Here is a 27,627-nt window from a genome sequence, read left to right as displayed (position 1 = left end):
AATGAATTTGTGTTCTATTCTGTTGTTTGTCATCCTGAAGCCTTTTACCATTATTCAATTGTATAAAATACCTGATTTGCTACATGTGAGACATGAAACAACATCTTTTCCGGAGGACCGGTAAAGGGCCGACGCAAGCAAGTTTCAGTTCATGGAAACCAGGTATTAAACTACGTTGGAAACTGCAACACGGAAACCGGGTTGAAACCTACAGTAAACTCATACATGGAAACCAGGTTGAAACCTGCAATAAACTCATACATGGAAACCAGGTTGAAACCTACAATAAACTCATACATGGAAACCAGGTTGAAACCTGCAATAAACTCATACATGGAAACCAGGTTGAAACCTACAATAAACTCATACATGGAAACCAACTGGATCCCGCTTGGAGGAGTGGGTAATGAAACGAACTGGAAACCATCCTGAAATGGTGCAGTTTCAGTTGCATGGAAACCACAATGAAACTATAGGAAACTCCCTGGAAACCAACTGGAAATGTTGGTTTCCATGACGTTTCTTCTCGGTTTCAGTGTTCCGGAAACCAGCTTATTTTTGCTGTGCATCCTTTCTGGGTACAAGATAACCTTTGATACTTAGATCCAATTGTATGATGACCGTCCCGTTCATTACGGAATCTAGATTGTCCATCTGCCATATGTAGTGTTTGCAAGCAGAATGCAATTATACCAAGAGTCAGTAAGTAAGGTTCGCAATATTACAGCAACATCACGGCACGGAACACCAGGAACGGACAACGTGGGCCTCGAAACCGTTACAAGAGAATCACAAGGTTACCCAGCTCTCACAAGGAGTCTTTGAAAATGTTAATTAAAATCACATCAATATAAGTTCCTTTTGAAAGTTATCTCCCCTCTTCCTGGTGTGCATCGTTTTGAAGTCTACCCACTACCTGTTATAATTAATGGTGTAATAATGTAGCGAGATTATGCTTTCTTGGAAACAAACATACATTTCTTCCAAAGTCTCAAATTGTCACACACAGAATATTGCCACTGTTCACCCTTTACACGATCTTATTTGTTCTAATATACACGTTTTGTTCGTTGAGTTCAGTGACAACCTTTCGTATCTGGTGTTTCCTGTTTCCGTAATTTCAAAGTTCAGACGAAATTACAAAGAACACCAAATCACACAGCACAGAAATTTCAAACCCTTTGTCAGTGACTGATGATTTTAAGGCCTCTTTCTCTATTTTCCAAGACCACATCGATGTTGTAACATCTCCAACGTTATAACAAGTTGACACAATGATTGCTAGGCTATCGGTAATAATCTGAACACTTCCTGTATAACCCTGACCACGGAACTGACTAACGTTTTCCATCTACATTGTCTTTTATGTCATCGTTACATTGAACATAATACCATGTACGTGTGTTTCCTATACCGTCAAATCTCGGTTTTAAAAACAAACATTTTTCTAATTAAAATGTTGGATATCTTTGTGCGCATAACGTATGCGACCAGATGTGACAGTAAGAACGTGCATCTGTTAGTTTATAATTTTACGCAGTGATTTCCCTTCTAACTATGCTTCATTATGTTTTGACCACACTAGCATTTATCCTGAGATAAACCTGGGCAAGAGTTATCTCCCTTATCAAATTTGATTTAGGTATGCTGTTTCAGTTGGAGATAATGTTGATACCCTCTGGTAAGATTTATTTTTATTTTTTATTAATCAGTGTAAATATTTACGACGTAAACATTCATTTTATACAAAATCTTGTTATCATACATTTTTTTATTGATGAATCAATATTATTTTCTAATTTTTAATGGGTTTTTTTAAAGTTAATTAATGTGTCGGATCCTACATAGTGCCTTAAAATTGTTTTTCCTCTTCTATTTCATGTGAATACTGAAATATCTTTACCCAAAGAAAAAAAAATTACTGAAAAATGTAAGTACGCTTGAAGAGAACCTTTATTGACATATTACCTTTTACAGACGGTGCCACAACTGGCCTCATCTTTTTTACGAACTGACACCACATTTAGCAATTTAATGACATTTTGTTATTTTGTATACAACCTCTTTAAGGTATTTTCAAATCCCCCTTTCTCTATGCCTGGTTATTCAAAAGACTCTGATTTAAGCTAAGAATTCTGACGATTATGCAAAGCATTTTTTATTTAAATGTGAGCTGTGATAATACATGATTAAATTGGAAAGTAGCGTCCAGCATGGTGTATATTGTCTGTACCACCAACTCCAGCGACAAACGTAAGGATTGTCCGACTTTCTCCCATCAGAGACAAACAGGTTACTGCATGTACTATGTATGTCGTGATTAACAGCGCAATAAATACAATCGTATATACTAATTACATCTCGTCGATTGACGCGATCTTTTATGCACTTAATAGTGTTCTGCCTGACGCCTGTTCTGTTAGCACTCACCTTGTTAACGTAATCGTAATGATTAAAATACCCTCTAACCGTAGCATATGTTGACCAGGCACAACGAATAACTAACTTACATATCAACAGACTGCTCATTGTCGACTAAGGACGTAAAAGTAAATTAAATAAAAACACGCCTTCCATGTTCGTGCAGGTGACAGCCAAGTGGCAGGCGTCAACTTCACAGACCCGTGAAGATCTAGGTTAGGATTGATCTTCAGCAGCCTAAGAGGCGACTACCGGGATCAGGTGGTCAGGCTTGCTGACGGACATGTCATAGTATCGATGCTCATTCTTTTGATCACTGGATTGTCTGCTTCAAACCTGATGACTTACAGACCCCGCACCATAGCTGGGATATAGATGAGTGCGGCGTAAAACTAAACTCACTCACTCATGTTCTTTATAAACATGTAAATCGACAACCAAGTGTGATAACCCATGTTCATGCCGATGTGAGAACAAATTTGTTACGACTACTCAGTTACACCGTATTAATTACTCAAAAAGTATGTTTATGTTTTTTAAAGGCAAAATGAAATTTCGTTGACGTTTCCCTTCTTCAAATAATTCTCAAATGCTGTGTTATACAATTTCCAGAAAATCCATGTAAGGCCTCTATTCAGAAATCAGTCAAAGCCAAACCATCCTCTCGATCTGTAAGGTCTACTAACTCTGTCAATGCATATTTGATCATCTTCAATAGACATCGTTATGCACAGAGCACAATACACTTCCAAGCCTAACTCGGTGAATGAGTGTCATGGCAACCTATAATGTATATAATGTTTTCCATTCTTTAAGAATTAGTCATGATACTCCATATAAATTACGACAACAACATTTACAGTTCAGACTGTGACATAACAATAGCCAGCAGTATGTGATAATTTAAATTCTGTGTCCATGACTTCACGGTTGTTGACAAGAGTCCCACATTAAACTGCCCCGCTATTTCAAGGCACACAAACAAGCCATAATTACGTTTTCCAATACATAAATATCCATGCTTCAATGCAGCTTGAATCTGAGCAGCCCCGATGCTGAATATCTGACCAAGCAAACAAAGCAGACATTCTTGTTAAACATGAAGCTGATCACATCAGTGTTTAATTGAGTTTCCAAAACTTTTCATTTGCTGAAGAACCCTTATAAACGTAATTAAAAGTGTATCATTTATCACCGTTCCGTAAATATCGCTCTTGCACAGAAAACATTAGGCTATCAATTTGGAAACGTAATTACATTTTCCATGGACGTTTTACATTTGGTGACCCTCTGTTGTTGGCAGGATTCTCGTGCATGACTGTGGTCCTTCTACATTCAACACAGATTACTTCCGTTCACCTCTGACACCCGTATTCCCGTCAGCCTCACACAGTTTCTATAATCATATCAAATGTTGAACGACCTCTCAACTCAACATCCGTATCAAGGGATATCATCAGCAAAAAAAATCTCTCAATCGTTGGTTCTTTAACTAATACAGATTATAAGAAATTTCATTGTAACTTCAAGAGGCGGTTACTAAATTATTCCCCTTTAGACTTACATCGGTCAACACATTGCCCAACCTAAATGTGTATATTATACATTGATACCTCCACGACATATGTCCCTCCCCGAGAGGAAAACAGAAATGATTATTCGACGTTTATTTGACTGACACCAAGGCATGCCCACGTCGAATGGTAAGAAGCCTGTGTGCGCACAGCGAGGTTCTAATCAAATTTGATTGGATAAATTTCAGAAACTAACGCCTTGAAGCCGCAAAAGTTTTCGTAATGGGGAATATTAAATCAAGTTCTCGCGATCCGATCAACACAATGAGGCGAGCGTTGTAAATTACATTTGGAACGTTCTTAAAACCACCAAGAAACACACATGGATAGCTATTTCCAGTCTCGACTCGTAGACGATGAGGACCCCACCCTCGGACCAGACCGACGCTATTACCACCCGGGGACGCCCATGACTGACTTCGGCGTGCGCCCGACCCCTGGGCCCTACTCAGTCAATGGTCTCCTTGCCCCGTCCCAGCCTGCCAGTAATCACCACCCCAACACTCCACCCAGAGAAAACACCATCCACCCAAGCCACCCTACTAATGGTTTCGACGACAGATATTTAGGTAAGTTGGTCCACTGCTTCCAATTAAGCATCTTTATAGTAATTTATGTAATAGCGTTATACACCAGCTGCAAATTCAGGTTGGACTGTGACTAAAATGATCATATGTGAATAAGGACAAATTTTGCTCTTGTTACTGTGGTAAGATCTTCTCCAAATGCTTAAGTTTGGATCCATGTAAGAGAACGGTTGAGACAATGAAAGCTAGGTAAAGGTTGAAGGTCAGGGTTCACTTCACCACGTGAGAACAATAACAAGAGGTCAGTTCTGGTGCTCCTGGCATACGAAATGCCGAATAATGATAAGAGTGGTTAGATAAGACACTTCTCTTAACTAAGGCTAACACAACAATTATCCTATCCAGTTGGTATCATCATAACACAGGAAAGTTTCGTTTTGTATGCCGAACAAGATTTAAAAGTGCAATACGTTCGCAACATGTGGGTGTGGAGATTTCCTTTCAGTCTGTTTTTTCCTCTCTGTAAAGTTGTTGTATTCATCAGAAGATTTATACTTCTCTGGCTGTATCAGATATGTGATGTGTGTATAATCACTATTCACTTATTCTAACACACCCCGTCAGAATGATGTCACAAACACATGCAAATGTATGTCAATATTCACTGGGCATCAGATCCTTTGCAAATGAAAAAATCCATCAAATGTAAATATTGCGACCGTGAAAACGTCTCCAAGCCACAGTATTTCAAAAGTCGCACAAAGATGAACATCACAATTCCAGGCACAGTTTTTGAGACTAGGTAGAGCAGCGTGGGTGGCCTTATCTGACGTGCCTTTCACCGATTTTGGTCATTGTCCAGATTGCTTCTAGAAACTCACCGTACGTCTTCGAAAAACCCAGTCACTCGTCACAATTTGTTCCTACGTCCATAAGCCAGAAACAACTTACCAGAAAATAACAAAGCGGACAACATGTAATTTACTGTTAGTGTTCGATTCCCCATGTGGTAGGACGTGTGAAGCCCATGTCTGGTAAAAAGCGGCTAAAATCATACTTCCTCACTCTCAGCTAACAAAAACAACGTGTGGTGATATCGATGTTATTAGATTAAGCATCTACAGATTTTGTTGATGCCTGAATCATTTGCTGCCTTCCTAGAATAGTTTTGAACATCGTCATGCTTGAAAAGCATCATCCGCAGTCAGCACTCTCACCCCGTCGTTCTTGGTAACTGTCGGCTCTTTTTATTTGTCTATGGCTTCAATGTTATTGTCTTGATGACATAACTGTGTTTAGATTTTAGATAAATAGCTTCCTAATGGATAGAGGAAGGTAAGGTTCGACATCATAGCTTCATCGACAGTATTCCTGCCTCATAAAAAACCTATTAATTAAAGCATGATAGAAATTGTTATATTATGTTATATTATATTATATTATATTATATTATATTATATTATATTATATTATATTATATTATATTATATTATATTATATTTTGTGGACCGCAAGCATCAAATATTTGTCCATATAATACACAAAAGAAACGTGTTCATTTACAGTTGTATTAAGTAGATAGTTCTACCGAAACGTAATATATGTTGCACAAAGCTATCAAGTCATATTTGATAGCAGTGTTGGCTATTAGTGAAGAAAAGGAAGGGTCTCATATCGTTTAGATTATAGTCATTGCACCTTTGATAATAACAGGAAGTTACCACTATAAGATTAATCTACAATTATTGCTTGTGATCTCTTGCCTGAATCTGTATTGTTTTGTCAAATTACAGTTATTGCATTATAATGTCAATCAAATCTGTGATAATGTAGGCAGTGTATTGTCTCTCGTTATAATGTTAAAATCAATCATTTATAACATTTTTCAAGAGTCAATTACGGCGAAACATTGTCCATATGACAATTACATTGAACCCACTTACCATTCTAATATGATGGCACTCAAGCATTTAATACTGTAGATATTACCTGTAATTAGCTGTAGTAACAGTAATCATACTAGTAACAGTAATCATTACCGTAAAAGACGTGATAACAATTTCGTCTCTCCTATATATGCAAACATTACTAAATTGTTTTCTAATATAATTACTTTTTTGTGATATCGATGTAAAGATCACCACATGGTGTTAACTGAGATTGAGTTTCGAGGGATTATACAGAAGCCATAATCATAACAAGCGTGCTAATGAAATTCGGAGACTAGACCAAAATACAATCTTCTGGGAGACATGTACAAAAGTTGGTATCTCGCCGAACACACCGCCGTAGTGTCTCAAGAACATGGCAATGGCTTCTTTGTCAGCACGCTTGACGTATAATCAGCGATCAGCCAAATATCCTCCCAACTTAATTCTGTGAAGCCAAAATGGTTTCGACAGCTGAAATACACCATAAGGGAGAGAAGGGCTGTCTTGATTGTAATCATACCATATATCGAGACTCGGTGTCGTCCAGAAAATTGACTGAGGTGATAGCATTGTAACAGAAGGTAGCTGCAAACTTTCCAGTTCAAGATAGTTTTCTTTCAATAGTTTTGCTGGGTTTCACTGACTCTCCAAATCAGTTTGAATAGGCTGTGAATTTCGGTAGAGCGGCGTTAGAGAGTGGCATGCTGAACTTGGCCACCCTTCGCTTGTTTAGATTAAGAGGTGTTGTTAATATCGCTTCCTCATTCCCCAAAATGGCCACCATGATCACGTTATTCATATTTCTTTGAAACAATGATTTACAAATTATTTATAAGATTTACTAATAGTTTAAACTAATCACTGGGCACGTAAGGTGGCTGTGGTGTACAGTTATGACTGTGTACATATCAGTATGTTTGAACATTTTGAAGTTTCAGTATGCAGATGACACGGAATGTCTGCTGGGATTGTCAGTGCAATGTTATTTAGCAAAGAAGTTGTTACTGAGCTCTAGGTTTATTCATAATCTTCAGTAGTTCCACAACGAACAAATAGTCAATCCTAAACTGGGAAAGTGTTGGCCTCACGTTACATCTGTGTATTACACCTTTTCCACAATATTGTAGAACAAGAGGGAGGATTGCAACTTTTCAAAGGTCAAATTTAATTCTCCAAGATCCCTTTGAGTTACGAACGAGTTTTTTTCCTACCAAGACTCCATACAAGGTCTCTTTAAGGTATGCACAGCGTTTTACATCATACCTTTCAGGATACCATCACTTTTCGCGACAACATGGTGTCACCACTACTTGGTAGTATTATATAAATCGATGTCCATGTGATAGTTGGACCGATTCTGGCCACTGTTTGAATATGGAATGGGTTTGTCGCTTATATTTAAAAGAATCCCTACGTGAATTAGACGTCACTAGTTGCAAAAACAACATGCTGCTTGGACCAACTTCAGAGGATTCCTTCGTCGACAGTCGCGCACTGCCGATGCTAAACTTGTGGTCAGTGGACAAATGAAACCATATATATTAATTTGAAGGAGTATGCAGTCCCTGGTATACATGTCCTGTAGACTCACTTTAATACTCTCGGACATGCGGAGGTTGGAGGGTTTCAGTCCATGGCTTTGTTGAACCTGATGCTTCTTCAGAAAAAAAAACAATCCTATTATGAGAACTGGGAGTAAGTGATTCTCATTTTTCTGGAAGAAAAAATCAGATTGTAAGGTCACCTCGTGCAATATTTTTTCTGTATAAATTTGAAAAACAATCGATGTTGGACATGATTTTGTTTTGAGCTTCAGCGGGATCACAGCATTAACTTACATTGCTGTAACATACATTTGAACAAAGCATTGATGGTTCTTGTTTCCTTGAAGGGATTATGGCCTACAAATACTTACAACAGGCCAACATGTATTGTTCTGGTGTTGTCTAAATTGCTGGACTCCTCGTTACCGTGACGTAAGCAGGTTCTCTCCTCTATGAGAATGTTACAGTTAAGCTTTTTATCCGGACACTACCGTTACCATGGAAACCCATTTCATCGTTGAAGGATAGTTACAATTACCCGTTTCCTCTGTATGTTGGCAAACCCGGAACATTGATGCAATGGTCGTCACCAATGCTTTAATTCAACCGGCATTTAAAAAATGGAAAAAAAAATCAAAACAAACAACTTCATGCAATATTTATCATATATACTCACATACTCTTGTCTGTGGCCACTCATTGGATTATCAGCACATGCTTTGTATCCAACTCCATTCTAGCGAAAATAACAAGATCACACGCCAAATGTGTTAAGGTCCCTCTAGTGTCTAACATGGATGTGCAAGGGTATCCTGTAAGTCTGACATTGTGTAGAGCAAAACACTAGCCCTCGATCTTTTCTTTATAAAAAACAAGGGGGACATTTTCCTGGAATATGACCCTCATTGAATCTCCATTTTATTTGGATAGAAAATAGCTCCACACTTGATGTCATTTCAGTCTTTTGTGAAAAGTGTTATTAATTAAAACGTATTTTTATTATTTTCTGTGTCATGTGACGTACAGTGTTAGTCTTTAATGACCCCAAGTCTCCAACGAAGCCATGGTAGAACACTATGATTTGCATTTTCAGGAGTTGGAGAGTCAGATAAGGAAACATTTTACAGAGACATTGCCATAGGCTGTGGTTTCGTCTACATACAACCAAATTATGTTTACTCAATTGTTTTTCCATGTATACCCTTTACGAAAATGACATTTCTAGGAAGAAAGAACGGTCCAAACTTGACCTTACACAAATTAAATGTAGCACTATAGAAGCCCTTGATACACAGCAAATGTCTGACTGGGTTAACTCCAGTGCAGACATCATCTTTTGTGGGTGTAAATAATCATGTCTGGACCAGACAATCCAGTGATCAACAGCATGGCGGATATGCACCGTTGGATACAATGGCATATGTCAGCCAAGTCAGCGAGTCTGACCACCCGATCCCGTTTGTCGCCACTTATGACAAACGTGGGATGCTGAAGACATGTTCTTACCGGATCTTTACGTGTAGGATCATAACAGGTAGTTCCGATTGACCTGATAAAGTACATACTAATGCACTGCGTGACCCTGCCACAGCTGGTTGGGTCTATTATTGTGGAGGGGTGCGACTTTGTCAGCTGATTGTCAATATGTCAAAACACCCGAGACAAGATCGCTGTTTAACATCTCAGAAATCGTCAGCAATGTCCTAACTTTCTTTAAACAATTAGCTACAGATTGTTTCATGTTTCCTATTCGGGCTTTAAGACAGCAGTGAATCAGATTGTAAAAGTGACTGAATTTACGTTGTAAACCAAAGTTGTTACTTTATCACTGTAACAGACAATTCACTGAAAACATGAAATGATTGTTTTTCAGAAGAGTTGTTATCCGGGACAAGTTCTGTAACGAATCCATGTATGCATGTTTCGCAAGAACGCACAAATTAACCACATTCTCTGTTCGGCTATTTAATGAATTTAACTCGACCAGTCGTTTGTGCCATTTGACCTCCCGGGTCACGCTTATGTAGAGTAGCTCAGGTCAAGCTGAACAAGATGTAGGTACTTTTTGTATGCTCCAGGGACACAGAAGAATTACAGTTAGTAGTGATACAGTTTGGAGAGAGTATCCTGTGCTCGAACTGAGCATCCATTCTTAACAGTTTTTTTCGCATTGATATATGTTTTCGAAAATAAGCATGTATTGCGTCACAAGTGCCACCCAGAAGAAAACTGCAGATACAGCATATGGTAAAACCGTCACAGGTCGCCATTAGCTTCGAGTTTTTTCAAGTATTTAATGTAAAGCATATCGTACCCGTTCTCACAGAAGAACATTGTCACCTTTTTGGATGTGATGTGTCCCCCTTTAGAAACAGAAAGAAGTCATCACTGTCTTTTATCTAAATGAACTTGTTTTGGTTGCAAACATTGGCTAGGACGGGTATGGCAAATTGCGACGCTGGCTGAACACACGCATCGAAGTTCTACACAGAATTTATGTCGTTCACTCAAAATGTATTTGTTCATTTATCAGCACACAATATGTTTTAATTTTGGAAAATCGTGTACTGGTACTAGTATGCACGAGAGTGAAATTCACCTTGCTCGAACAATGTTAGTATTGTGACTGGATTTTAATTTTAATTTCATTGTATATAAAAAAAACCTTGTGGTTCCAAATGGAGTTGTTTAGTTATTTACCTACAAACATTCTATCTTGTGTAGTTGTACGTTGACTTGACAATCTGTCTTTCTGTTGTGAGGCCGACAGTGTGCCAGGTAGTAAAGTTCCCGACGTGTTCAAGAATCAGAAGGTTCAGATTTACTGACACAAACTCAAGATGCGTTGAGACCAGTTTGTGCGGACATAACTGGTATAGATGTAGTTTAGGCGTTTAGGGTAGGAGCACGAAGAAAGGATATCAGTAAATGAATGAAGAACTTCTGTATTACAGTGAGAGTCAAGTCTTGCGTTATAACGGTGTTAGTACTACACCGAAACGTCGCCCGAGGTCGTTGTAATAAAGAAGGTGTTCATGCATAAGCTGTTATCCTTCCTCACAATCACTGATATGGGTTAGGAATGTGTAACGACAATTACTGGGAAATATCCTGAAAGGATAAGCATTGTTATCGGCTGATGTGAATGAAACACAAGAATGCACAATTTCAGAGATTGTTCAGTTCAGTTGATATAAACATAAAAAAATTAATGGGACTCAACCAAAAAAGTACTAGAATTTGTACTTTACTGAGAAAGTGAAATCCCAAATATGACATATGTTACTAAGAAAGTGAAATCCCAAATATGACATATGTTACTGAGAAAGTGAAATCCCAAATATGACATATGTTGTATAAACAATTACATTTCGATTATGTATAACACGGGAGAGTTAACATGCATTTACGACATTGATGACAATGACACTGACGGATAAAGCAAATGTGTTTAAGTGAGACTTTAAAACGTTCATTTTTGTTTCCAGGCTTCACGCCGAATTCAAGCTCCTCCTCCTCCTCGGCAAAAGAAGACAACGAACCAAGGCTTGATAATTACGATATATTCAACCCGGAATCTAAAGTCAATTTTGATGCGAGCACTGTTCGTAAGTATTCTCTGTCCATACATCAGAGGATGTTTGAAATGGATATCCAGTTTTGCTTCGGCGTAACGGGATGATGTGGCATCATTCTTCCAGGGTCAAATGTAGTGACTGCCATTTCATAAATATATTATAGCAAATACACTGAACTAATGCTTCAGCATGACTTCGTGTTAGACATGGCGCTCGCGAAAAGTAAATATCCGAAAGGTATGTGTGCCACCCTACACAGAAGTTTTAACACGATGGCTTTATCACTTTGATACACACAACCAGGGAGAATGTAATGACACATCAACGACCATAGTGGTGGTGATGGTGGTGCTGTGTGTGTGTATGTGTGTGTGACTGTGTGTGAGTGTGTGTGTGTGAGAGAGAGAGAGAGAGAGAGAGAGAGAGAGAGAGAGAGAGAGAGAGTGTGTGTGTGTGTGTGTGTGTGTGGTGAGTGCGGGGGTTGGGGTGTAATAATCACCGGATCCTGTCATAGTTAAGGGACGCAATACTGCCTGCAGGTTGGTGGGACTAGAGTCTATATTTGTCTTTTAGTAGCTTTAATCATTATAATCTTTTATAGCTTCCAAATCATTTTATGCTGATTCGTATTGACTCGGTTGTTGTCCTAGACCAGGATCGTTAGAGCGTTAACCACTGCTCAAAGGGTCAATCACAGGATACGTTGGTCACAACTTGCTTCATTTACATGTAGCTATAACAGCAGTGTTGAGTTCGGCGTCACACATACCAAGCCAGATTAAACACGAAGTCAAACTTGAGTGTTGCATTTTAAGTAATCTTACAACCAAATGAGTATTCTCAACCCTTTCAAGTAGAATGTAAACAGAATTATACGTTTACTATTAAAAATAATTTCAAAACATTAAATGTGTAGTTACTTTACACCCACTTGCATATAGCATAGGATTCATGTGTCGAGATTTGGAATAATTATCTGCAAACTCCATGTAAACTCTCATTCTGATATCAAGCGTATGATAAAACAATTTGAGTCAGTGTTAAAATGGCGTTTATAATTGCCTGTCTTAAATTTTCAAAACATACTGACAGCGTTGCACTTGAAAAATCTGCATTTTACATGGAAGGTGAAGTTGTATATAAAGACGACAAGGAGTAACATTTGATTGTACTTGATGAGAGTTCATGCAGTTTCATCTGCATGTTGATGGATCTGCATGGTCTGTAAATAATCAAGTCTGGACCAGACAATCCAGTGATCAGCAGCACGAGCTATGATATATTCGAGTTGAATACGATGACTTGTGCCGATCCAGTCAGTAAACCTGACTACCTGATCCCGTTAGTCGCCTCTTACGACAAGCATGGGTTACTGGAGATCGGATCTACACAGATGTGCTCATGAAGTATGTAAGAAAACATAGACAGTGTCTCTGATAATTCTCCACGGTACCTTGCACCTTGGTCACAGTTACTAGACAAGTTAACGCTTACTTTCATGAACACGTAATGCATGTTTCTGTCAAATTGTGCATAATGTTTTCATTGATCTTATTTATATTGATGCCAATTTCTATAATAATTATAAAGATATCGTTACTTCAAAATGGGTGCCTCCTATAGTTCCAGTTCTCACGTTACCCGTGCCGGTGTATTCCCAGGCGGGTACTGGCCTTCAGCGACCAGTGTTTTCTGCATGAAGGCCTCTTACCTTCAAATAACCATCAGCCACACCCACACCCACACCCACACCCACACCCACACCCACACCCACACCCACACCCACATCCACACCCTGCTCTTCTTTTGTCACGGCAAATTCTTAACCGTAACCCTAGTCATGAATTATGCACAGTCTCTAAAGTGTGCTCAATATTAATTTTCGTCATGGGAGGTCATAATTTACTCTGGGTTTTGTTCACCATCACATTTAATAGGATATCATTTTACACGTTTTCATACCAGACAGATGTTGAAAATGATGACCACAAATACATATCGCGAACTAAGTGCTGACTTAATATGTCGCATGTGTTTTCAAATCACAAAAAGGGATGACTAGTTGTAAAAATTTCACACTCAAGATAAACATCAAAGCTTCAAAAAGATCCCAAGCTTCACTAAAGAACAAAGACAAGCCTAGTCTTTTTCTTCAAAGAAATATCGATCGAGCAGCTCGACATGACAAAGCTTGGTTTGTAGCGGCTTAGTGCCCTGCTGTGTGCTACTGTTAGGTTTCAATGCTGGAGGGACTAGGATCAGATGTCCCCTTGAGATAAAGACATGTTTGGTCACAATTATCTTACACGCGCTGCGTTCGTTTAGTGGGACATTTGAGAGTAGTCAAATAAAAGGATGGGAACTGGAGAGCTCTCAACCACCGTTGTGTTGTCATTTCCTAACCATCGTACAATTACGATGCATGTCAGTGTGGTTGAATGGCATTTATGTTCTGCGTTGGAATTAACGGACGTGTTATGTTATGTAATATACCCACATTAAGTAGATTTGTAACTTTGATGCATTAGTGACTTAATACAATGAAGATATTTACACAATGGAAAAATAGCATGCTTGAACAGAAAACCTTGGAAAGTTTTCTAAAACTCCAGCATGTAGAAATAGGCATGCAAAAAGTAGGGATCATGAAAAAGCTTGAGCATGTTTTATTTGCGTGAAAGGCAGCCATTTTCTGATCAAAAGTTTTAATTATTTGCTCAAAATAGCGAAGGCGATGTGGAATCCTGTTCTTCGTAGGTAGCTTTATAATTGAACATACAAAGGCCGACAACTTCTGTCTGAGGAAAGCACTGGTTTGGCTTCATCCTTGCGCCATCGTGCCTCGCAGCGAGTTCTACAATCACGTGACCCCAGGCCGCGAGAGTTCCGGTGCTGCGAGACAATTTCGCTGAGTGAAGGCTTACAAGAGGGAGCGCGAATAACAAATGGAGGGGAACCCGTACTTGTGTAAACTCTGATTATATCGAATGAACGCTGCCGTGGTAATTTGACAAATTTTGTTAGTTTAATTAAGTTTGCGAAATGAGAAGAAATATAATACCTCCAGTCAATTTGTTTTGTTATAAACAACATTGCTGAAATTACATCAGAGGCTGAAGAGCCCTTCACGAAACATGATAAACAAATCAGTTTTAATCTTGATGTAAATGGGAATTATAACTTTATTGTAATGATGGTGTTTTGATACTGCAATCAGATGTCCGCTTGTCTTGTTTTAAGTTTCTTCCTCACGACACCCTCCATAATCCTATTTCCGAGGTCTCCAACCATCTGTTTCATCTTGACTGTTGCGAAATCTATTGACTCATCAAAGATGTCTGTCCCATGTCGAGGGTCTGTAGATTCTTTTTATTATACACAAGGTGTTTAAATGCTTTTCATGATTTTGAAGGGTTTTGTTTAGATGATCATAATGCTGATGTTGAATATACTTGTCCTAATTCTGCAGATGTGTATACTATTTCATCACTGTAACACATCTATCTATCTATCTACCTACCTACCTATCTACCTGCCTACCTACCTATTTATCTATCTATCTGTGTATGCGTCTGCGTGGTATGTGTGTATATGTAAAATACTATTTCATCATTATACATACATACATACACACACACACGCACGCACACACACACACACACACACACACACACACACACACACACACACATACATACATACATACATACATACATACATACCTTCCAATATTTTACAGATAACTAAACAACAATCATAAACTATTAGAATGGCATAATGAACTCTCTGTTTAGTAGAGATTTCTTATGAGCAAATAAAACCCCTTTCGGTCGCTTTTATTTACAAGTTTCAGAGGATGCTACACACACTTCTTCTCAGTCTTGGTTGTATTATCATTCTGTGAATATTTTCAGGGTCTTCAAGTACCTTTAAGTACTCTTCACAACATCTTCCAATTTAAGCTCACTCATATTTTAACATTATACACTTTTGTTTGAAGAAAATACATTATGTATTTGTTAGTAAAACTGTCTAAATATGATATGTAAACATCTGTAAGAACTAAAGATGATTTTATTGTGAAAAAGTATAATATCATTCACTCATGTTTAAAGGTTTTAGATGTAGTGTTTAATATGCTTTGGACCAACATGTAAAAGTGTAAACGATGCTTTTTGAGGTTCATGATATTTTACGGATCTTTGTCAGATATGTTGGGCGACTGAAAAATAATCCATACAATATAATCGATCAATTTACTTTAAAAGAAACTAATCGAAATTGATGAATGCCACGTTAACATAAACATTCAATTCATTTACCTACGTTTTAATTCAGTATAATTTGAAAATACTTAACTTTTGAATTAAATTAAATGTAAAATCTTAATCGTTCTCACATTTGCTGATCCAATGGGTGGCTATTAATGTTCTGATCCATATCGAAATTTCTCTAAGTACAGTGTACAGCAAGCAGTACCCACGGCGCGGGACTGAGTGTGCTACGAAGGGACATAACTCTTGAATCCCTATGGCCAAAGCTCTGACATACAACCTATCAAACGTTTACACTCACTAGTGTTATTGTGTCCACTTACTTCAGTCAACTGTTGTAAACTAGATTTTGCAAAATAATCCATATTGTTTAAAGGTAAATATTACATATGAACTGGTGTATTGAAAAAACAAACTCCATCTGAAAGGATTATTGTCATGCGTTCAATACGTGATGAAACTCGATAACAAAACGGCAAATTGTTATCCAAACTTAACACCAACACGCAGCTGTTCACATGCACGATATTTGCACGTTTTGCAGCAATTTGATGAATGATCTTCCTGCAATTAATCTGCATAAGGTTTACAGTAGATTCTCCCAAGTTAGAGGAATCATCTTCGTTGTAACAATGTGTACATGCATAACATATACTGAGTGTCTTAAGTGAATCTAAAACTTTTGATGGGTAGTATAGTAACCATATACATTAAACGTCTTGCTACTTACTTCTAATTAGAATCCTTTCGTAAAATGGATAGCTACTGCGCAAATATTACGTCTGGTCACAAGAAAAAAAAACAGTGACGTGTATAATCTGACACACTGTGAAAATGTAGGCTATGCAAAATATACCTCTTACTAGACTTGGCTAAAAGAAATAGGCAGTATCGTCGATGGGTAGAATGCCATGGTGATAACAAAATACTGTGTCATCGATAATTTCGTACTTAAACTATTGTGATGGAATATAATTTACTTGCCACTAAATTATGCTCAGAACGCCGTAATCTGCGCATAAATGTGTCACAGAGGAACAATTTGCTCAGATGACTCCAGTTTCGTGATGCGAAATGTGATGAACTACTTGGTATTTTCCCCCACAGTGTACCTTTGCAACGTTTGTTTATCGATAACCGGTAAGGCGTAAGGTAACACGATATGAGATCGTGTCAACGATGGTTGGTCGTCACGTAAGGTGAGGTGGTCTGTCACGTGATTCCCAGTTTCATACGATCTTGAACAACACTGTATAAAACGGTGTCCCAGTAAATCTGAAAACGATGTCCCAGTAAATCTGAAAACGATGTCCCAGTAAATCTGAAAACGGATCTTAGGTTATGTGGTATTTTATCTCCACAATCAGTAATATTTTATGCTTTAAGTGTTATCCATAACAGACTGATCGAGTCTCGCCTATTTACTTGGTAGTCACTACTTTAATTAATTAATTCAATAATTTCAGGGAACAGAGTGTGGAAATAGCTTAACTGTACTTGTAGCATAAGAAAGTGTAGATTTAGGACAACACCGGATGCGTTTCGTGTTGCAGTATCATAGAATGCATAATTGTAATACACCGGTCTACTCCGAAATATTTGTCAAGAGATGAGATATTGCCCCGTACAACACACAACAAAGATAGGAACGTATGCCGAGAATGTCACTAAGGACCCGATATGTACATTACGCACGTCACCAAAACCATCAGCGTGTAGGCATCAGATATTGGCAATTGTCTTTTGACTCTTCTTGGAGTGGCCGTTAAGTTTTGAACAGAATGTGTCAGTTTTCACTGTTGCAAAATGTTTAGTCAGTTGATTCGTGTATGAACCGTTGTCTCAGCTCTTCACGCCGTGACCCGTGAAGGTCCAGGGGTAGACTAGGCCTTCAGCAACCAATGCTTACCATAAAAGGCCACTATGCTTGTCACAAGAGTCGACTAATGGGATCGGGTTGTCAGGCTCGCTGACTTAATTGACACATGTCATCGGTTTCCAGTTGCGCAGATCGATGCTCATGTTGTTAATCACTGGATTGTCTGGTCCAGACTTGATTATTTACAGACCGCCGCCATATAGCTGGAATATTGCTGCGTGCGGTGTAAAACCAAACTCACTCACTCACTCTTCATCCCGTCGTGTAATATTCTAGACTTGTCAAACCCAGTGCCTGAACTGTATCTGGTGTTTTATCCCTGCATGTGTATATATCTTCCAGATGGACAACCGAGACGCAAACAACGACGTTACCGCACTACCTTCACCAGCTTCCAACTGGAGGAGCTTGAGAAAGCTTTCCAAAGGACTCATTACCCGGATGTATTTTTCCGCGAGGAGCTAGCATTGAAAATAGATCTGACAGAAGCACGTGTTCAGGTGCCATGTACACATTTAATGTCATGTAACACGTTGTAGTGTTCTATCTCTCAAACACCAACTAGTATATAATCCAGATTGGATTAGGAAAACAAGTGGTTAAGATAATGAGCAGTGATTGGACACGAAGACATGATCGGTTCATCATCATTATTGTCAGTCCATAACTTACAAGGACAGCCTAGGTGACCTAGTTATTTAACCGCCGTAAAATTATGTTTATTCATCATCAAGTGTAGCTAATGTAACATGAATTAAAGTCGACGAGAATATATTAACATTATTCGCAATCGATACTGACACGCATAAGAGTGTATTAAATACTTATGCTGGGTTTTTTTTCTCTCATTGAGATCTAATGAACTGCATTTATTTTACCTCAATTACATTGTATGGCCATGTATCTGGCATATTGGTTTGGCGTGCAATCTTGACCTGGATGTATTTCTTTTTTGGGTACAACCAACTCCCCCCATTAGGTGTGGTTCCAGAACAGACGAGCTAAATGGCGGAAACAGCAGAAACAGCAAGGCAAAGAGCCAGAGACATCACAAGGTGGGGAACTTGATCCGCAGTCAGAGTTAGCTGAGCACGTAATTTACTGTAACAAAATCACGCCACACGAAAAGCATGGTACATTCCGATCTAGGGTAATAAGAGAGCATGTTAGGGTACATTCATTTCTTATGATTGTGTTGTGAATTTCTTCGTATCCGTGGTCTGTCGCACATGGGCTTGTATTGCTGAAAATAATACGTCCTTGGTCCAACAAGCCTACACTGATATCCATACCCATATAAAGAAGGAAAGGCATGTAACGCGCACAAAGTTGTCGAACACCCCACTCTCGATTATGGGCGAATTCTGGGTGGGAAGTTGTGGAACATACAGCAGCAATTCTTACTGGAACAAAAAGCCAGATAAATTCCCTTTCGAATAAATCCAAAATTATCAAAATCGGTGCACTATGTAAAGAGGTTTGCACCAACGACGAGCTGCTCTCTGATTGGTCAAAAACAAAACACCAGTATCATTTATATTTCGTGGTGCAATATATCGTGTTGGTGCGAGCCTATTGAGGGTGAGGGACAAACATGGTGGAATCGATCACTCGATACCGCTAATTTCCCAATAAAGTCGTGTATAGCAGGTAAAAGAATAACCTATTTCATTTGAGAGGTTGTAGAACGAAAGCGAAATATCTATCGATTACGGTAATGCTGTGTTCTTTGCCGATCGGGTGTTTTAAAGTGAAATACATCGTACGAGTTTCTTCGAGAGGCGATGATTTTCGTAGGCATGTTTTTGGCGTACAAATGAAAAAGTTGCCTTTTCCCGAGTTCTAAGCAAAGTTACTCGGTACATAGTGCACCGATTTTGATAATTTTGGATTCATTCGGAAGGGAGTTTATCTGGCTTTATTCCAGTAAGAACTGCGGCTGTATGTTCCACAGTTTCCCACCCAGAATTCGCCCATAATCGAGAGTGGGTTGTTCGACAACTTTGTGCGCGTTAGAGTCCCTTTCCTTCTTTATATGTGTATGGATATCAGTGTAGGCTTGTTGGACTCAGGACATATTATTTTCAGCAATACAAGCCCCTGTGGTCTGTCGGCAACATATCAGTGTTCCTTCGATCACACATGTACCTTACTCCTGAGACATGAGACTTTGGGATTATTATTTTCTATTTCTCTTTTTCTATTTCACTTTTTGGAATACAGCTGATCCATGTACCGATAAGTATTGATGTACATATACTAAGGCAATGGCAACATGTATCTCAGCGTGTCTCTGCCCACATAGTATACGGCAGGTACTGGTCACTTCACTGTGTGTAAATGCGTCTTATGAGGCGACATGTCTGTCACTTTGTTGCTTTTTACAGTGCTTCCACCAAATTCCAAGATCCACAGAAACTGTCCGTCCAATGGCCTCCAAAATACCAGCCTCACAAGCGTCCCCTCAATCACCGGAGTTCCCCTTCCCAGCATGTATTTCCATGGGAACCTAAGCGTTGACTGGACTCCCCCCTTCAGTACATCAGTTAGCCAAACCTCATTGTCATCCTTCTTCGCCAACGCCGGCAAGTGCTCCAGTAGACCCGTCCAGTCTGATGGTAAGTGCTCCAGTAGACCCGTCCAGTCTGATGGTAAGTGCTCCAGTAGACCCGCCCAGTCTGATGGTAAGTGCTCCAGTAGACCCGTCCAGTCTGATGGTAAGTGCTCCAGTAGACCCGTCCAGTCAGATGGTAAGTGCTCCAGTAGATTCGTGCAATCTAACGACAAGTGCCCCCATAGATCGGTCCAATCTGATTGTAAGTGTCCCAGTAGACCCGTCCAGTCTGATGGTAAGTGCTCCAGTAGACCCGCCCAGTCTGATGGTAAGTGCTCCAGTAGACCCGTCCAGTCAGATGGTAAGTGCTCCAGTAGATTCGTGCAATCTAACGACAAGTGCCCCAATAGATGGGTCCAATCTGATTGTAAGTATCCCAGCACACCCGTCCAGTCAGATGGTAAGTGCACAGCAGACTCGCGCTATGTGATGGTAAGTGCCCCATTAATCCCGTGCTATGTGATGATGAGTGCCCCAGTAGATCCATGCTATCTAATAGTAAATACTCCAGTAGACCCGAGCTATGTGATGGTAAGTGCCCAAGTAGACCCGTGCTATCTGATGGTAAGTGCCCAAGTAGACCCGTGCTATCTGATGGTAAGTGCCCAAGTAGACTCGTCCAGTCTGATAGCAAGTGCCCAAGTAGACCCGTGCTATCTGATAGCAAGTGCCCAAGTAGACCCTTGCTATCTGATAGTAAGTGCCCAAGTAGACCCGTACTATCTGATGGTAAGTGCCCAATCTGATAGTAAGTGCCCAAGTAGACCCGTGCTATCTGATGGTAACTGCCCAAGTAGACCCGTGCTATCTGATGGTAAGTGCCCAAGTAGACCCGTGCTATCTGATGGTGAGTGCCCAAGTGGACTCGTGCTATCTGAGGGTAAGTGCCGAAGTAGACCCGTGCTATCTGATGGTGAGTGCCCAAGTGGACTCGTGCTATCTGATGGTAAGTGCCCAAGTAGACCCGTGCTATCTGATGGCAAGTGCCCAAGTAGACCCGTGCTATCTGATAGTAAGTGCCCAAGTAGATCCGTGCTATCTGATAGTAAGTGCCCAAGTAGTCCCGTGCTATCTGATGGTAAGTGCCCAATCTGATAGTAAGTGCCCAAGTAGACCCGTGCTATCTGAGGGTAACTGCCCAAGTAGATCCGTGCTATCTGATGGTAATGTGCCCAAGTAGACCCGTGCTATCTGATGGTAAGTGCCCAAGTAGACCCGTGCTATCTGATAGTAAGTGCCCAAGTAGATCCGTGCTATCTGATAGTAAGTGCCCAAGTAGACCCGTGCTATCTGATGGCAAGTGCCCAATCTGATTGTAAGTGCCCAAGTAGACCCGTGCTATCTGATAGTAAGTGCCCAAGTTGACCCGTGCTATCTGAGGGTAAGTGCCCAAGTAGACCCGTGCTATCTGATGGTGAGTGCCCAAGTGGACTCGTGCTACCTGATGGTAAGTGCCCAAGTAGACCCGTGCTATCTGATGGCAAGTGCCCAAGTAGACCCGTGCTATCTGATAGTAAGTGCCCAAGTAGATCCGTGCTATCTGATAGTAAGTGCCCAAGTAGACCCGTGCTATCTGAGTCCAAGACACAGTACACTTGCATTTTCTGACGTTAAGTGTTCTTGCAAAAAATGTGACTGCAAGTATCTATCCTTGTAGTGCCTTACTAAACTAGGCGGCAAAAGAAAGTATAGGTCGGAAAAAGCCAATTTACTGTGAAAGTTGATAGCTGGTTGAATGTATACATTCAGACAGTTGTCTCCAAGCACATGGATGCAAAATCTCATTTCCCAAACACATCAAGACCGGTGGTGCCACGCTGCACCAGAAAATGGTAAAACACGTGCAAAGGCTGCAGAGGGAGATCCACGTGCCGAATTGGCGTGTAAACAAGGTGAAACAATGGGTTGACAACACAGTTGACAAAAGCACACAATTGATATGCCTAGACTGACAAGGGAGGAGCGAGAAATGGCGATTGGTATGCACCAGATGGGAGCAACACAGGTCCAGATTGCACAAAGGTACGGATGCATACCTTTAACGGCATCAAGGCAGCTGCAACGTTACCGACAGATAGAAAGGACTGCAGACAGACCCAGAACGGGAAGACCACGTGTCAGAACACCCCAAGACGATCGACGAATTCGAACAATTCATTTACGCAACAGGTTCGGCGAGGGCGAGGGCGAGGGCGAGGGCGAGGGCGACGACTGCAACAGCGCTGGGACATTGCATCAGCCAACGACGACTTCACAGTACTCCGACGACTTCGTGCTGCAGGCATCAGAGCCTACCGTCCCTTCAGAGGAATGTTCCTGCCAGCACAACATCGACGCCGAAAGTCACAATGGGCGAGGCAAGTTCGAATCTGGCAAGTGCGAGAATGGCGCCGAGTACTGTTTTCTGACAAGAGTCGTCTCCAGTTGTTCCAGAACGACGGTAAACAAAGAGTTTATCGCGAGGTGAACGTTTAGCACCACCATGCATCCGAGAGGTCCATCCGTTCGGAGGGGGAGGTGTTATGGTCTGTGGAGGGATCTGTGGGGAACAGAAGACTGACCTGGTCATTGTGCAAGGGAACTTGAATGCCGTTCAGTACAGAGAGCAGGTTCTGCGCCCTCTTGTGCTTCCATTCTTGCGGAACCAGCCACAGCGGATAGTGTGTCAACATGACAATGCCTGACCCCACACAGCAAGATTGACACAGGACTTCCTCAACCGCCACAATGTTGATGTTCTCCCTCGGCCTGCCTGTTCACCCGACATGACAGCCATAGAGCATCTGTGGGACCATCTGAGCAGACGGTTAAGGAATCGTCAACAGTTGTTGGACCCCACCATCGTTCAACTAACGCCCTCATGGTATGTGCTGCCTGTGTTCCAGTCATTTTGTGGCCTATTAAAGATCACTGACCCTTCTTTCACGATATGCACACACTTTGCCAATTTGATTTATTGTGTTTTGTTTAACATTCATCAAACTCCACCTATACTTTCTTTTGCCGTCTAGTTTAGTTGCGTGTACTCTAATGACCAGTGTACCTTCATGTTCTCCACAAAATCAAAACAATAATATTAGGGGCATTTGTAATGCGCTGCATTGCACACTACAGAGGAACATGCTGAAATCGCTCCAGTATGATTATTGTTACCTCGATACCACAAACTGCATGTGAGACGCTAGAAGGTCACAAGGCTATCCCACCGGATAACTATTTTCTGCTTGGTGAAGAGAGGCACTTTTGAACAAACTCTCTTGCCAAAGGTGAAACAACAAGTCTCATGTGTGAGTTAGGGCTGAAGTCTTAGAAACTCTCTATAGTCAAGCTGCCAAACACGACTGATTGTGACCTGAGCTCTATACACAGGGCCACACGCCACCGACACGATCAGTTGCTAAGCGTCACTACAAATAGTCAGATTTGTCCAATCAGATTGTAAGTGTACTAAGAAATGCTCCTGGAAACCCATAGAATCTGTTGGGAAGGGTCCAAATCCGAATAAAGTGTCAATGATGGAAGGTGCACTTTCGGGAGCGAGATAATCATATTCATTGTAGGCGATACGAACAAACATGGTGTTGAAACCTGCTCATTCGACCATGAACACATATATTTGTGGCGTCGTTTTGGTCATTAACCTCGTATAAAATATGTTTTGAAAAATATTTGAAACTCATTTTTCATCTGACGTTTTACGTAATACATCTAGTAGTGATCAGTGTTGTGATAACCATCTGAAGTACATGTACATGTACCTTTTTTTAAGGACGGGAGTTCACCGGCCACGATACACTAAACCACAACGGGGTCCATCTGGACAGTGGCAAGTGTATGGCTGAAGCCAATCCCAGGTCCTCAAGCATTGAACAGCTTCGCCTCAAGGCCAAGGAACATTCTCAGGCTCTCGCTATTGCCCAGTGAAGATCCGACAAAACACCTTGTACCGTTCTCTATCTACAGGGGTAGTCAGTTACTCTATATAGACTATTTTGATGGTTCATCATAAAGACCACACTTAATCATACCACTTCTCATATTATCACAGGCAGCTCTGTCCTCTGTCACCAGTTGTAAGCATATAACTTCCACTCTATCTCATATTGATTTATATATATATGTCTTTATTTTGTAATTCACTGCTTTCAGCAGAGGTCTTATAGGATTATTTGTGAATAAATAAACGAGCATTCCCCATATGCAACCTTGTGGTTTACAGGACCCCTGGAGATAGAGAATTTACACAACATGTAAACGACAGTTATTTGCGGACGAAGTAGACGCCTAGATGAATATTACAATTTAGGTTTTGTGTTTTCAGTCCTAATTGCGATTCGGCATCAAATCAAAATCATAAATCATATTGAATCTACTGAAAGAACCTACGTACATGAAGTTATATCAGCTCTCAGAAACGTATCTTTCATGCTTATATACTATACATGTATTACTTCAATGGTCCAATTCGCAAGTAGTCCATGAAGGTTTAACTTGTATACTCAGTCTAAATCCTTTAACATATACTTACATCGACTAGCATTCATGATTGACGCATGTGTTTTAGCAATATCCTATCATTGTTGAAGTGAACATGTGTCACAGTTCTATGTTTCTGTCACCTTGTTACTCCTGGATGACACAAAGAAGCTTCAACTGATATTGGAAATTAGGAACGCTGCTCAGAATACCCTCACACCCTAATAGAGCATGTAATAGAACATGCAATAGAACATGTAATAGAACATGTAATAGAGCATGTAATAGAGCATGTAATAGAACATGCAACAGAACATTACATGTAAACAATGACAAACTGATGGCCATAGAAGTCTTGCATGGACATGATTCACGTATATATTACCTCCTGCCATCCTGCCGTTGTTTTTGATTCGATCTTCGAGCTTTTTTGTACGGCAATACATCGCAAAGACATTCTGTGAATACCAACGTGTATCTGAAGATGAATACAAGACTTACATCCAATGACATCATCTGGAAACAATGATTGAACACATCTTGATCAAGGCACACTGGCCACATTTTTAGGATAACAAAACTAATATGTACTTAAGTACATAGTTGCAATGTTTTGACCGTTCTAAAACTGACAGTTTATAAAAATCAGACAATAGAATCACAACAAAAGAATAACATTTTCCCAGCCCCGTCATTGCATATCATCGTAGCCCAATCCCCCTAATGTTGTGATGTTGTGCTTCTAGTTAAACAGCATATGTAGTACCGGTTTTATTGTGTATACAAGTTGAAATGTGCAAGTGATGATCCGGTGATATATGTGACCAATATGTACCATTCAAAGGTTTAAGAACACCCGATTACTGTAGTAGTTAACCTGTCTGAGTCGTATGTTTGTCTACTTCAAGCTAAATTCCAACCAGCCTTACTGGCAGCAAGGGAGACAATTTTGTTCCCCTGGCGTGATCATCTTGCAAATTCCTGTTTACAGAAACACGGCTGATGTTTCCTTAAGTTTGTTACAGCTGACATTCTCTTGCAGACAATATTTCAGTCATGACAATAGTACATAACCAGAATATCTGATAACCAGAATATATAAATATATTAATACCTATGTGATGTTAATGAAACAGAGACCGACTTTGTCAATTGTAGTTCAAACGAATTACTGCAACTACAGGTAAACGGAGGTATCAACTCTGCTATGGTTATATATTCAGAATATTATCAAAGTATTGTTTAATATTATGTCCAAATTACTTCTATCAAGTTATCGTATGAATCAAAACGTATATTTGTGGAACATTGTGAATGTGCTGTCATACTGCATAGATAACGCATTATTGTGAACTGACCGAATAAAGGCATATAATGAATGTATGTTGATTGTTTTCAATTGTACGTTGTTGGTTAATATGTTCCTTGGCTGAGATGTCGTCTACGCTACATCAACTTTCTGAATGGTTTGAACTGACCCAAGGGGCAGTGGGGTAGCCTAGTGGTTAATAAGTTCGCTCTTCAGGCCAAAGAACCGGGTTCGATTCGCCTCATGGGTACAATATGTGAAGCCCATTTCTGGCGTCCCCCTCGTGATATTGCAGGAATATTGCTAAAAGTGGCGTAAAACCATACTCACTCACTCTCTGGAAGTGACTCTGTTGAGCGGTTCTAACAGTTTGTGGGTGTTGATTGTGTTACAGGGTTTATGTGCGGTTGAGGTAGCTCAGTGTTTCTGTTGCCAAGATCAGTGGATGCGCTGCCATGACCTTTGACCCTCATTTGACTTGCTTGTTTACCAGTTGCAGACATATATCAAGAATATCGACACGCAACAAATGAACATTTACATTAAGGATTTTGCGAGCGGTGGATGTTTCATGTAGCAAGGGACGCGTTGACAGTTTCAGCCAATGGCTTGCGTCATCAGTGTTGTTCATTAATTCATGATAACACTACAGTTTCTTTCGATGGGTAGTCGAGCCTGAATGATAACACATGGTATTCCATCACAAACTGAGAAAATAAATCTTCATTGCCACTACAATTACGACTGATGGCTCTTCAATAATGCCCGCTGATCATATTATATTCTACACGTAAGATTCAGTGCACATGATGTATGTGTATATATGTCCTCAGTGCTTTCCTTTGTTCAAATGCTTGGTATCAACATTTATAATTTAAGCCTGTACGGTTGTTTTAAGGGAGCACAATAGAAAAGTATGATACTATCGCGCCATCTTATGCACTTCTCTGAGAAGTAATGTTGCTGGATTATTGACCCAGATGCTTTCATTTCACATAACCAAAGACACGTGATCACACGTTTCCTAGACACATTTATCTGGCTCTCGCAGGCGTTTTATCAAAAACCCAAGCAGCGATTAACAACTCTGTCCGCCAACAGTCAACAATCGAAGACTTTTTCAAGCCGATGTTATGTTATGTTATGTTATGTTATGTTATGTTATGTTATGTTATGTTATGTTATGTTATGTTATGTTGAATAAAGAATGTCCATGTAGTTATGTTTCAAGGTTATTTTTAGTTGATTCAGGTATCCGATTGATTCGTTTGTCCGAACAATTCAATAAGAAATCAAAGTGTGCGGATAAACGAGGTCTGATTGTACTTGTGCGTGCGTACGTACCTGTGCGTGCGTCTGTTGGGCACCGCAATATTCAACCTGTTTTACTGGTGAAGCAATGCATCAATGAAAGGTTTGCCTGTGTAATTAACTATTTCAAAATATCAAGAGACATTCACAAATTGTACACATGCACAGCATAACGGTTTCAGTATCTTG

The 27,627-nt window shown here is 40.0% G+C and overlaps 1 protein-coding gene across 1 annotated transcript; it reads left to right on the top strand.

Annotated features, from left to right (window-relative positions):
- Positions 1–4,317: 4,317 nt before the first annotated feature.
- On the top strand, positions 4,318–24,266 carry LOC137256622 (retinal homeobox protein Rx1-like). Its single transcript, XM_067794506.1, has 6 exons — positions 4,318–4,564; positions 11,486–11,605; positions 18,071–18,228; positions 18,708–18,783; positions 20,116–20,346; positions 24,112–24,266. The coding sequence occupies exons 1-6, from the start codon at positions 4,318–4,320 to the stop codon at positions 24,264–24,266; spliced, it is 987 nt and encodes a 328-aa protein (XP_067650607.1).
- The last annotated feature ends 3,361 nt before the right edge of the window (positions 24,267–27,627 follow it).

The sequence above is a fragment of the Haliotis asinina genome, chromosome 11 (assembly GCF_037392515.1).
Source record: "Haliotis asinina isolate JCU_RB_2024 chromosome 11, JCU_Hal_asi_v2, whole genome shotgun sequence".
Classification (NCBI taxonomy): domain Eukaryota; kingdom Metazoa; phylum Mollusca; class Gastropoda; order Lepetellida; family Haliotidae; genus Haliotis; species Haliotis asinina.
This window is presented reverse-complemented; position numbering and strand designations above follow the sequence as displayed.

Bases quoted from the DNA above. Each gene is read 5' to 3' on its own strand.
- LOC137256622 (XM_067794506.1), top strand. From the start codon at position 4,318: ATGGATAGCTATTTCCAGTCTCGACTCGTAGACGATGAGGACCCCACC. The intron at 4,565-11,485 runs GTAAGTTGGTCC...TTTTGTTTCCAG, and splicing joins TTTCGACGACAGATATTTAG to GCTTCACGCCGAATTCAAGC. The intron at 20,347-24,111 runs GTAAGTGCTCCA...CCTTTTTTTAAG, and splicing joins TAGACCCGTCCAGTCTGATG to GACGGGAGTTCACCGGCCAC.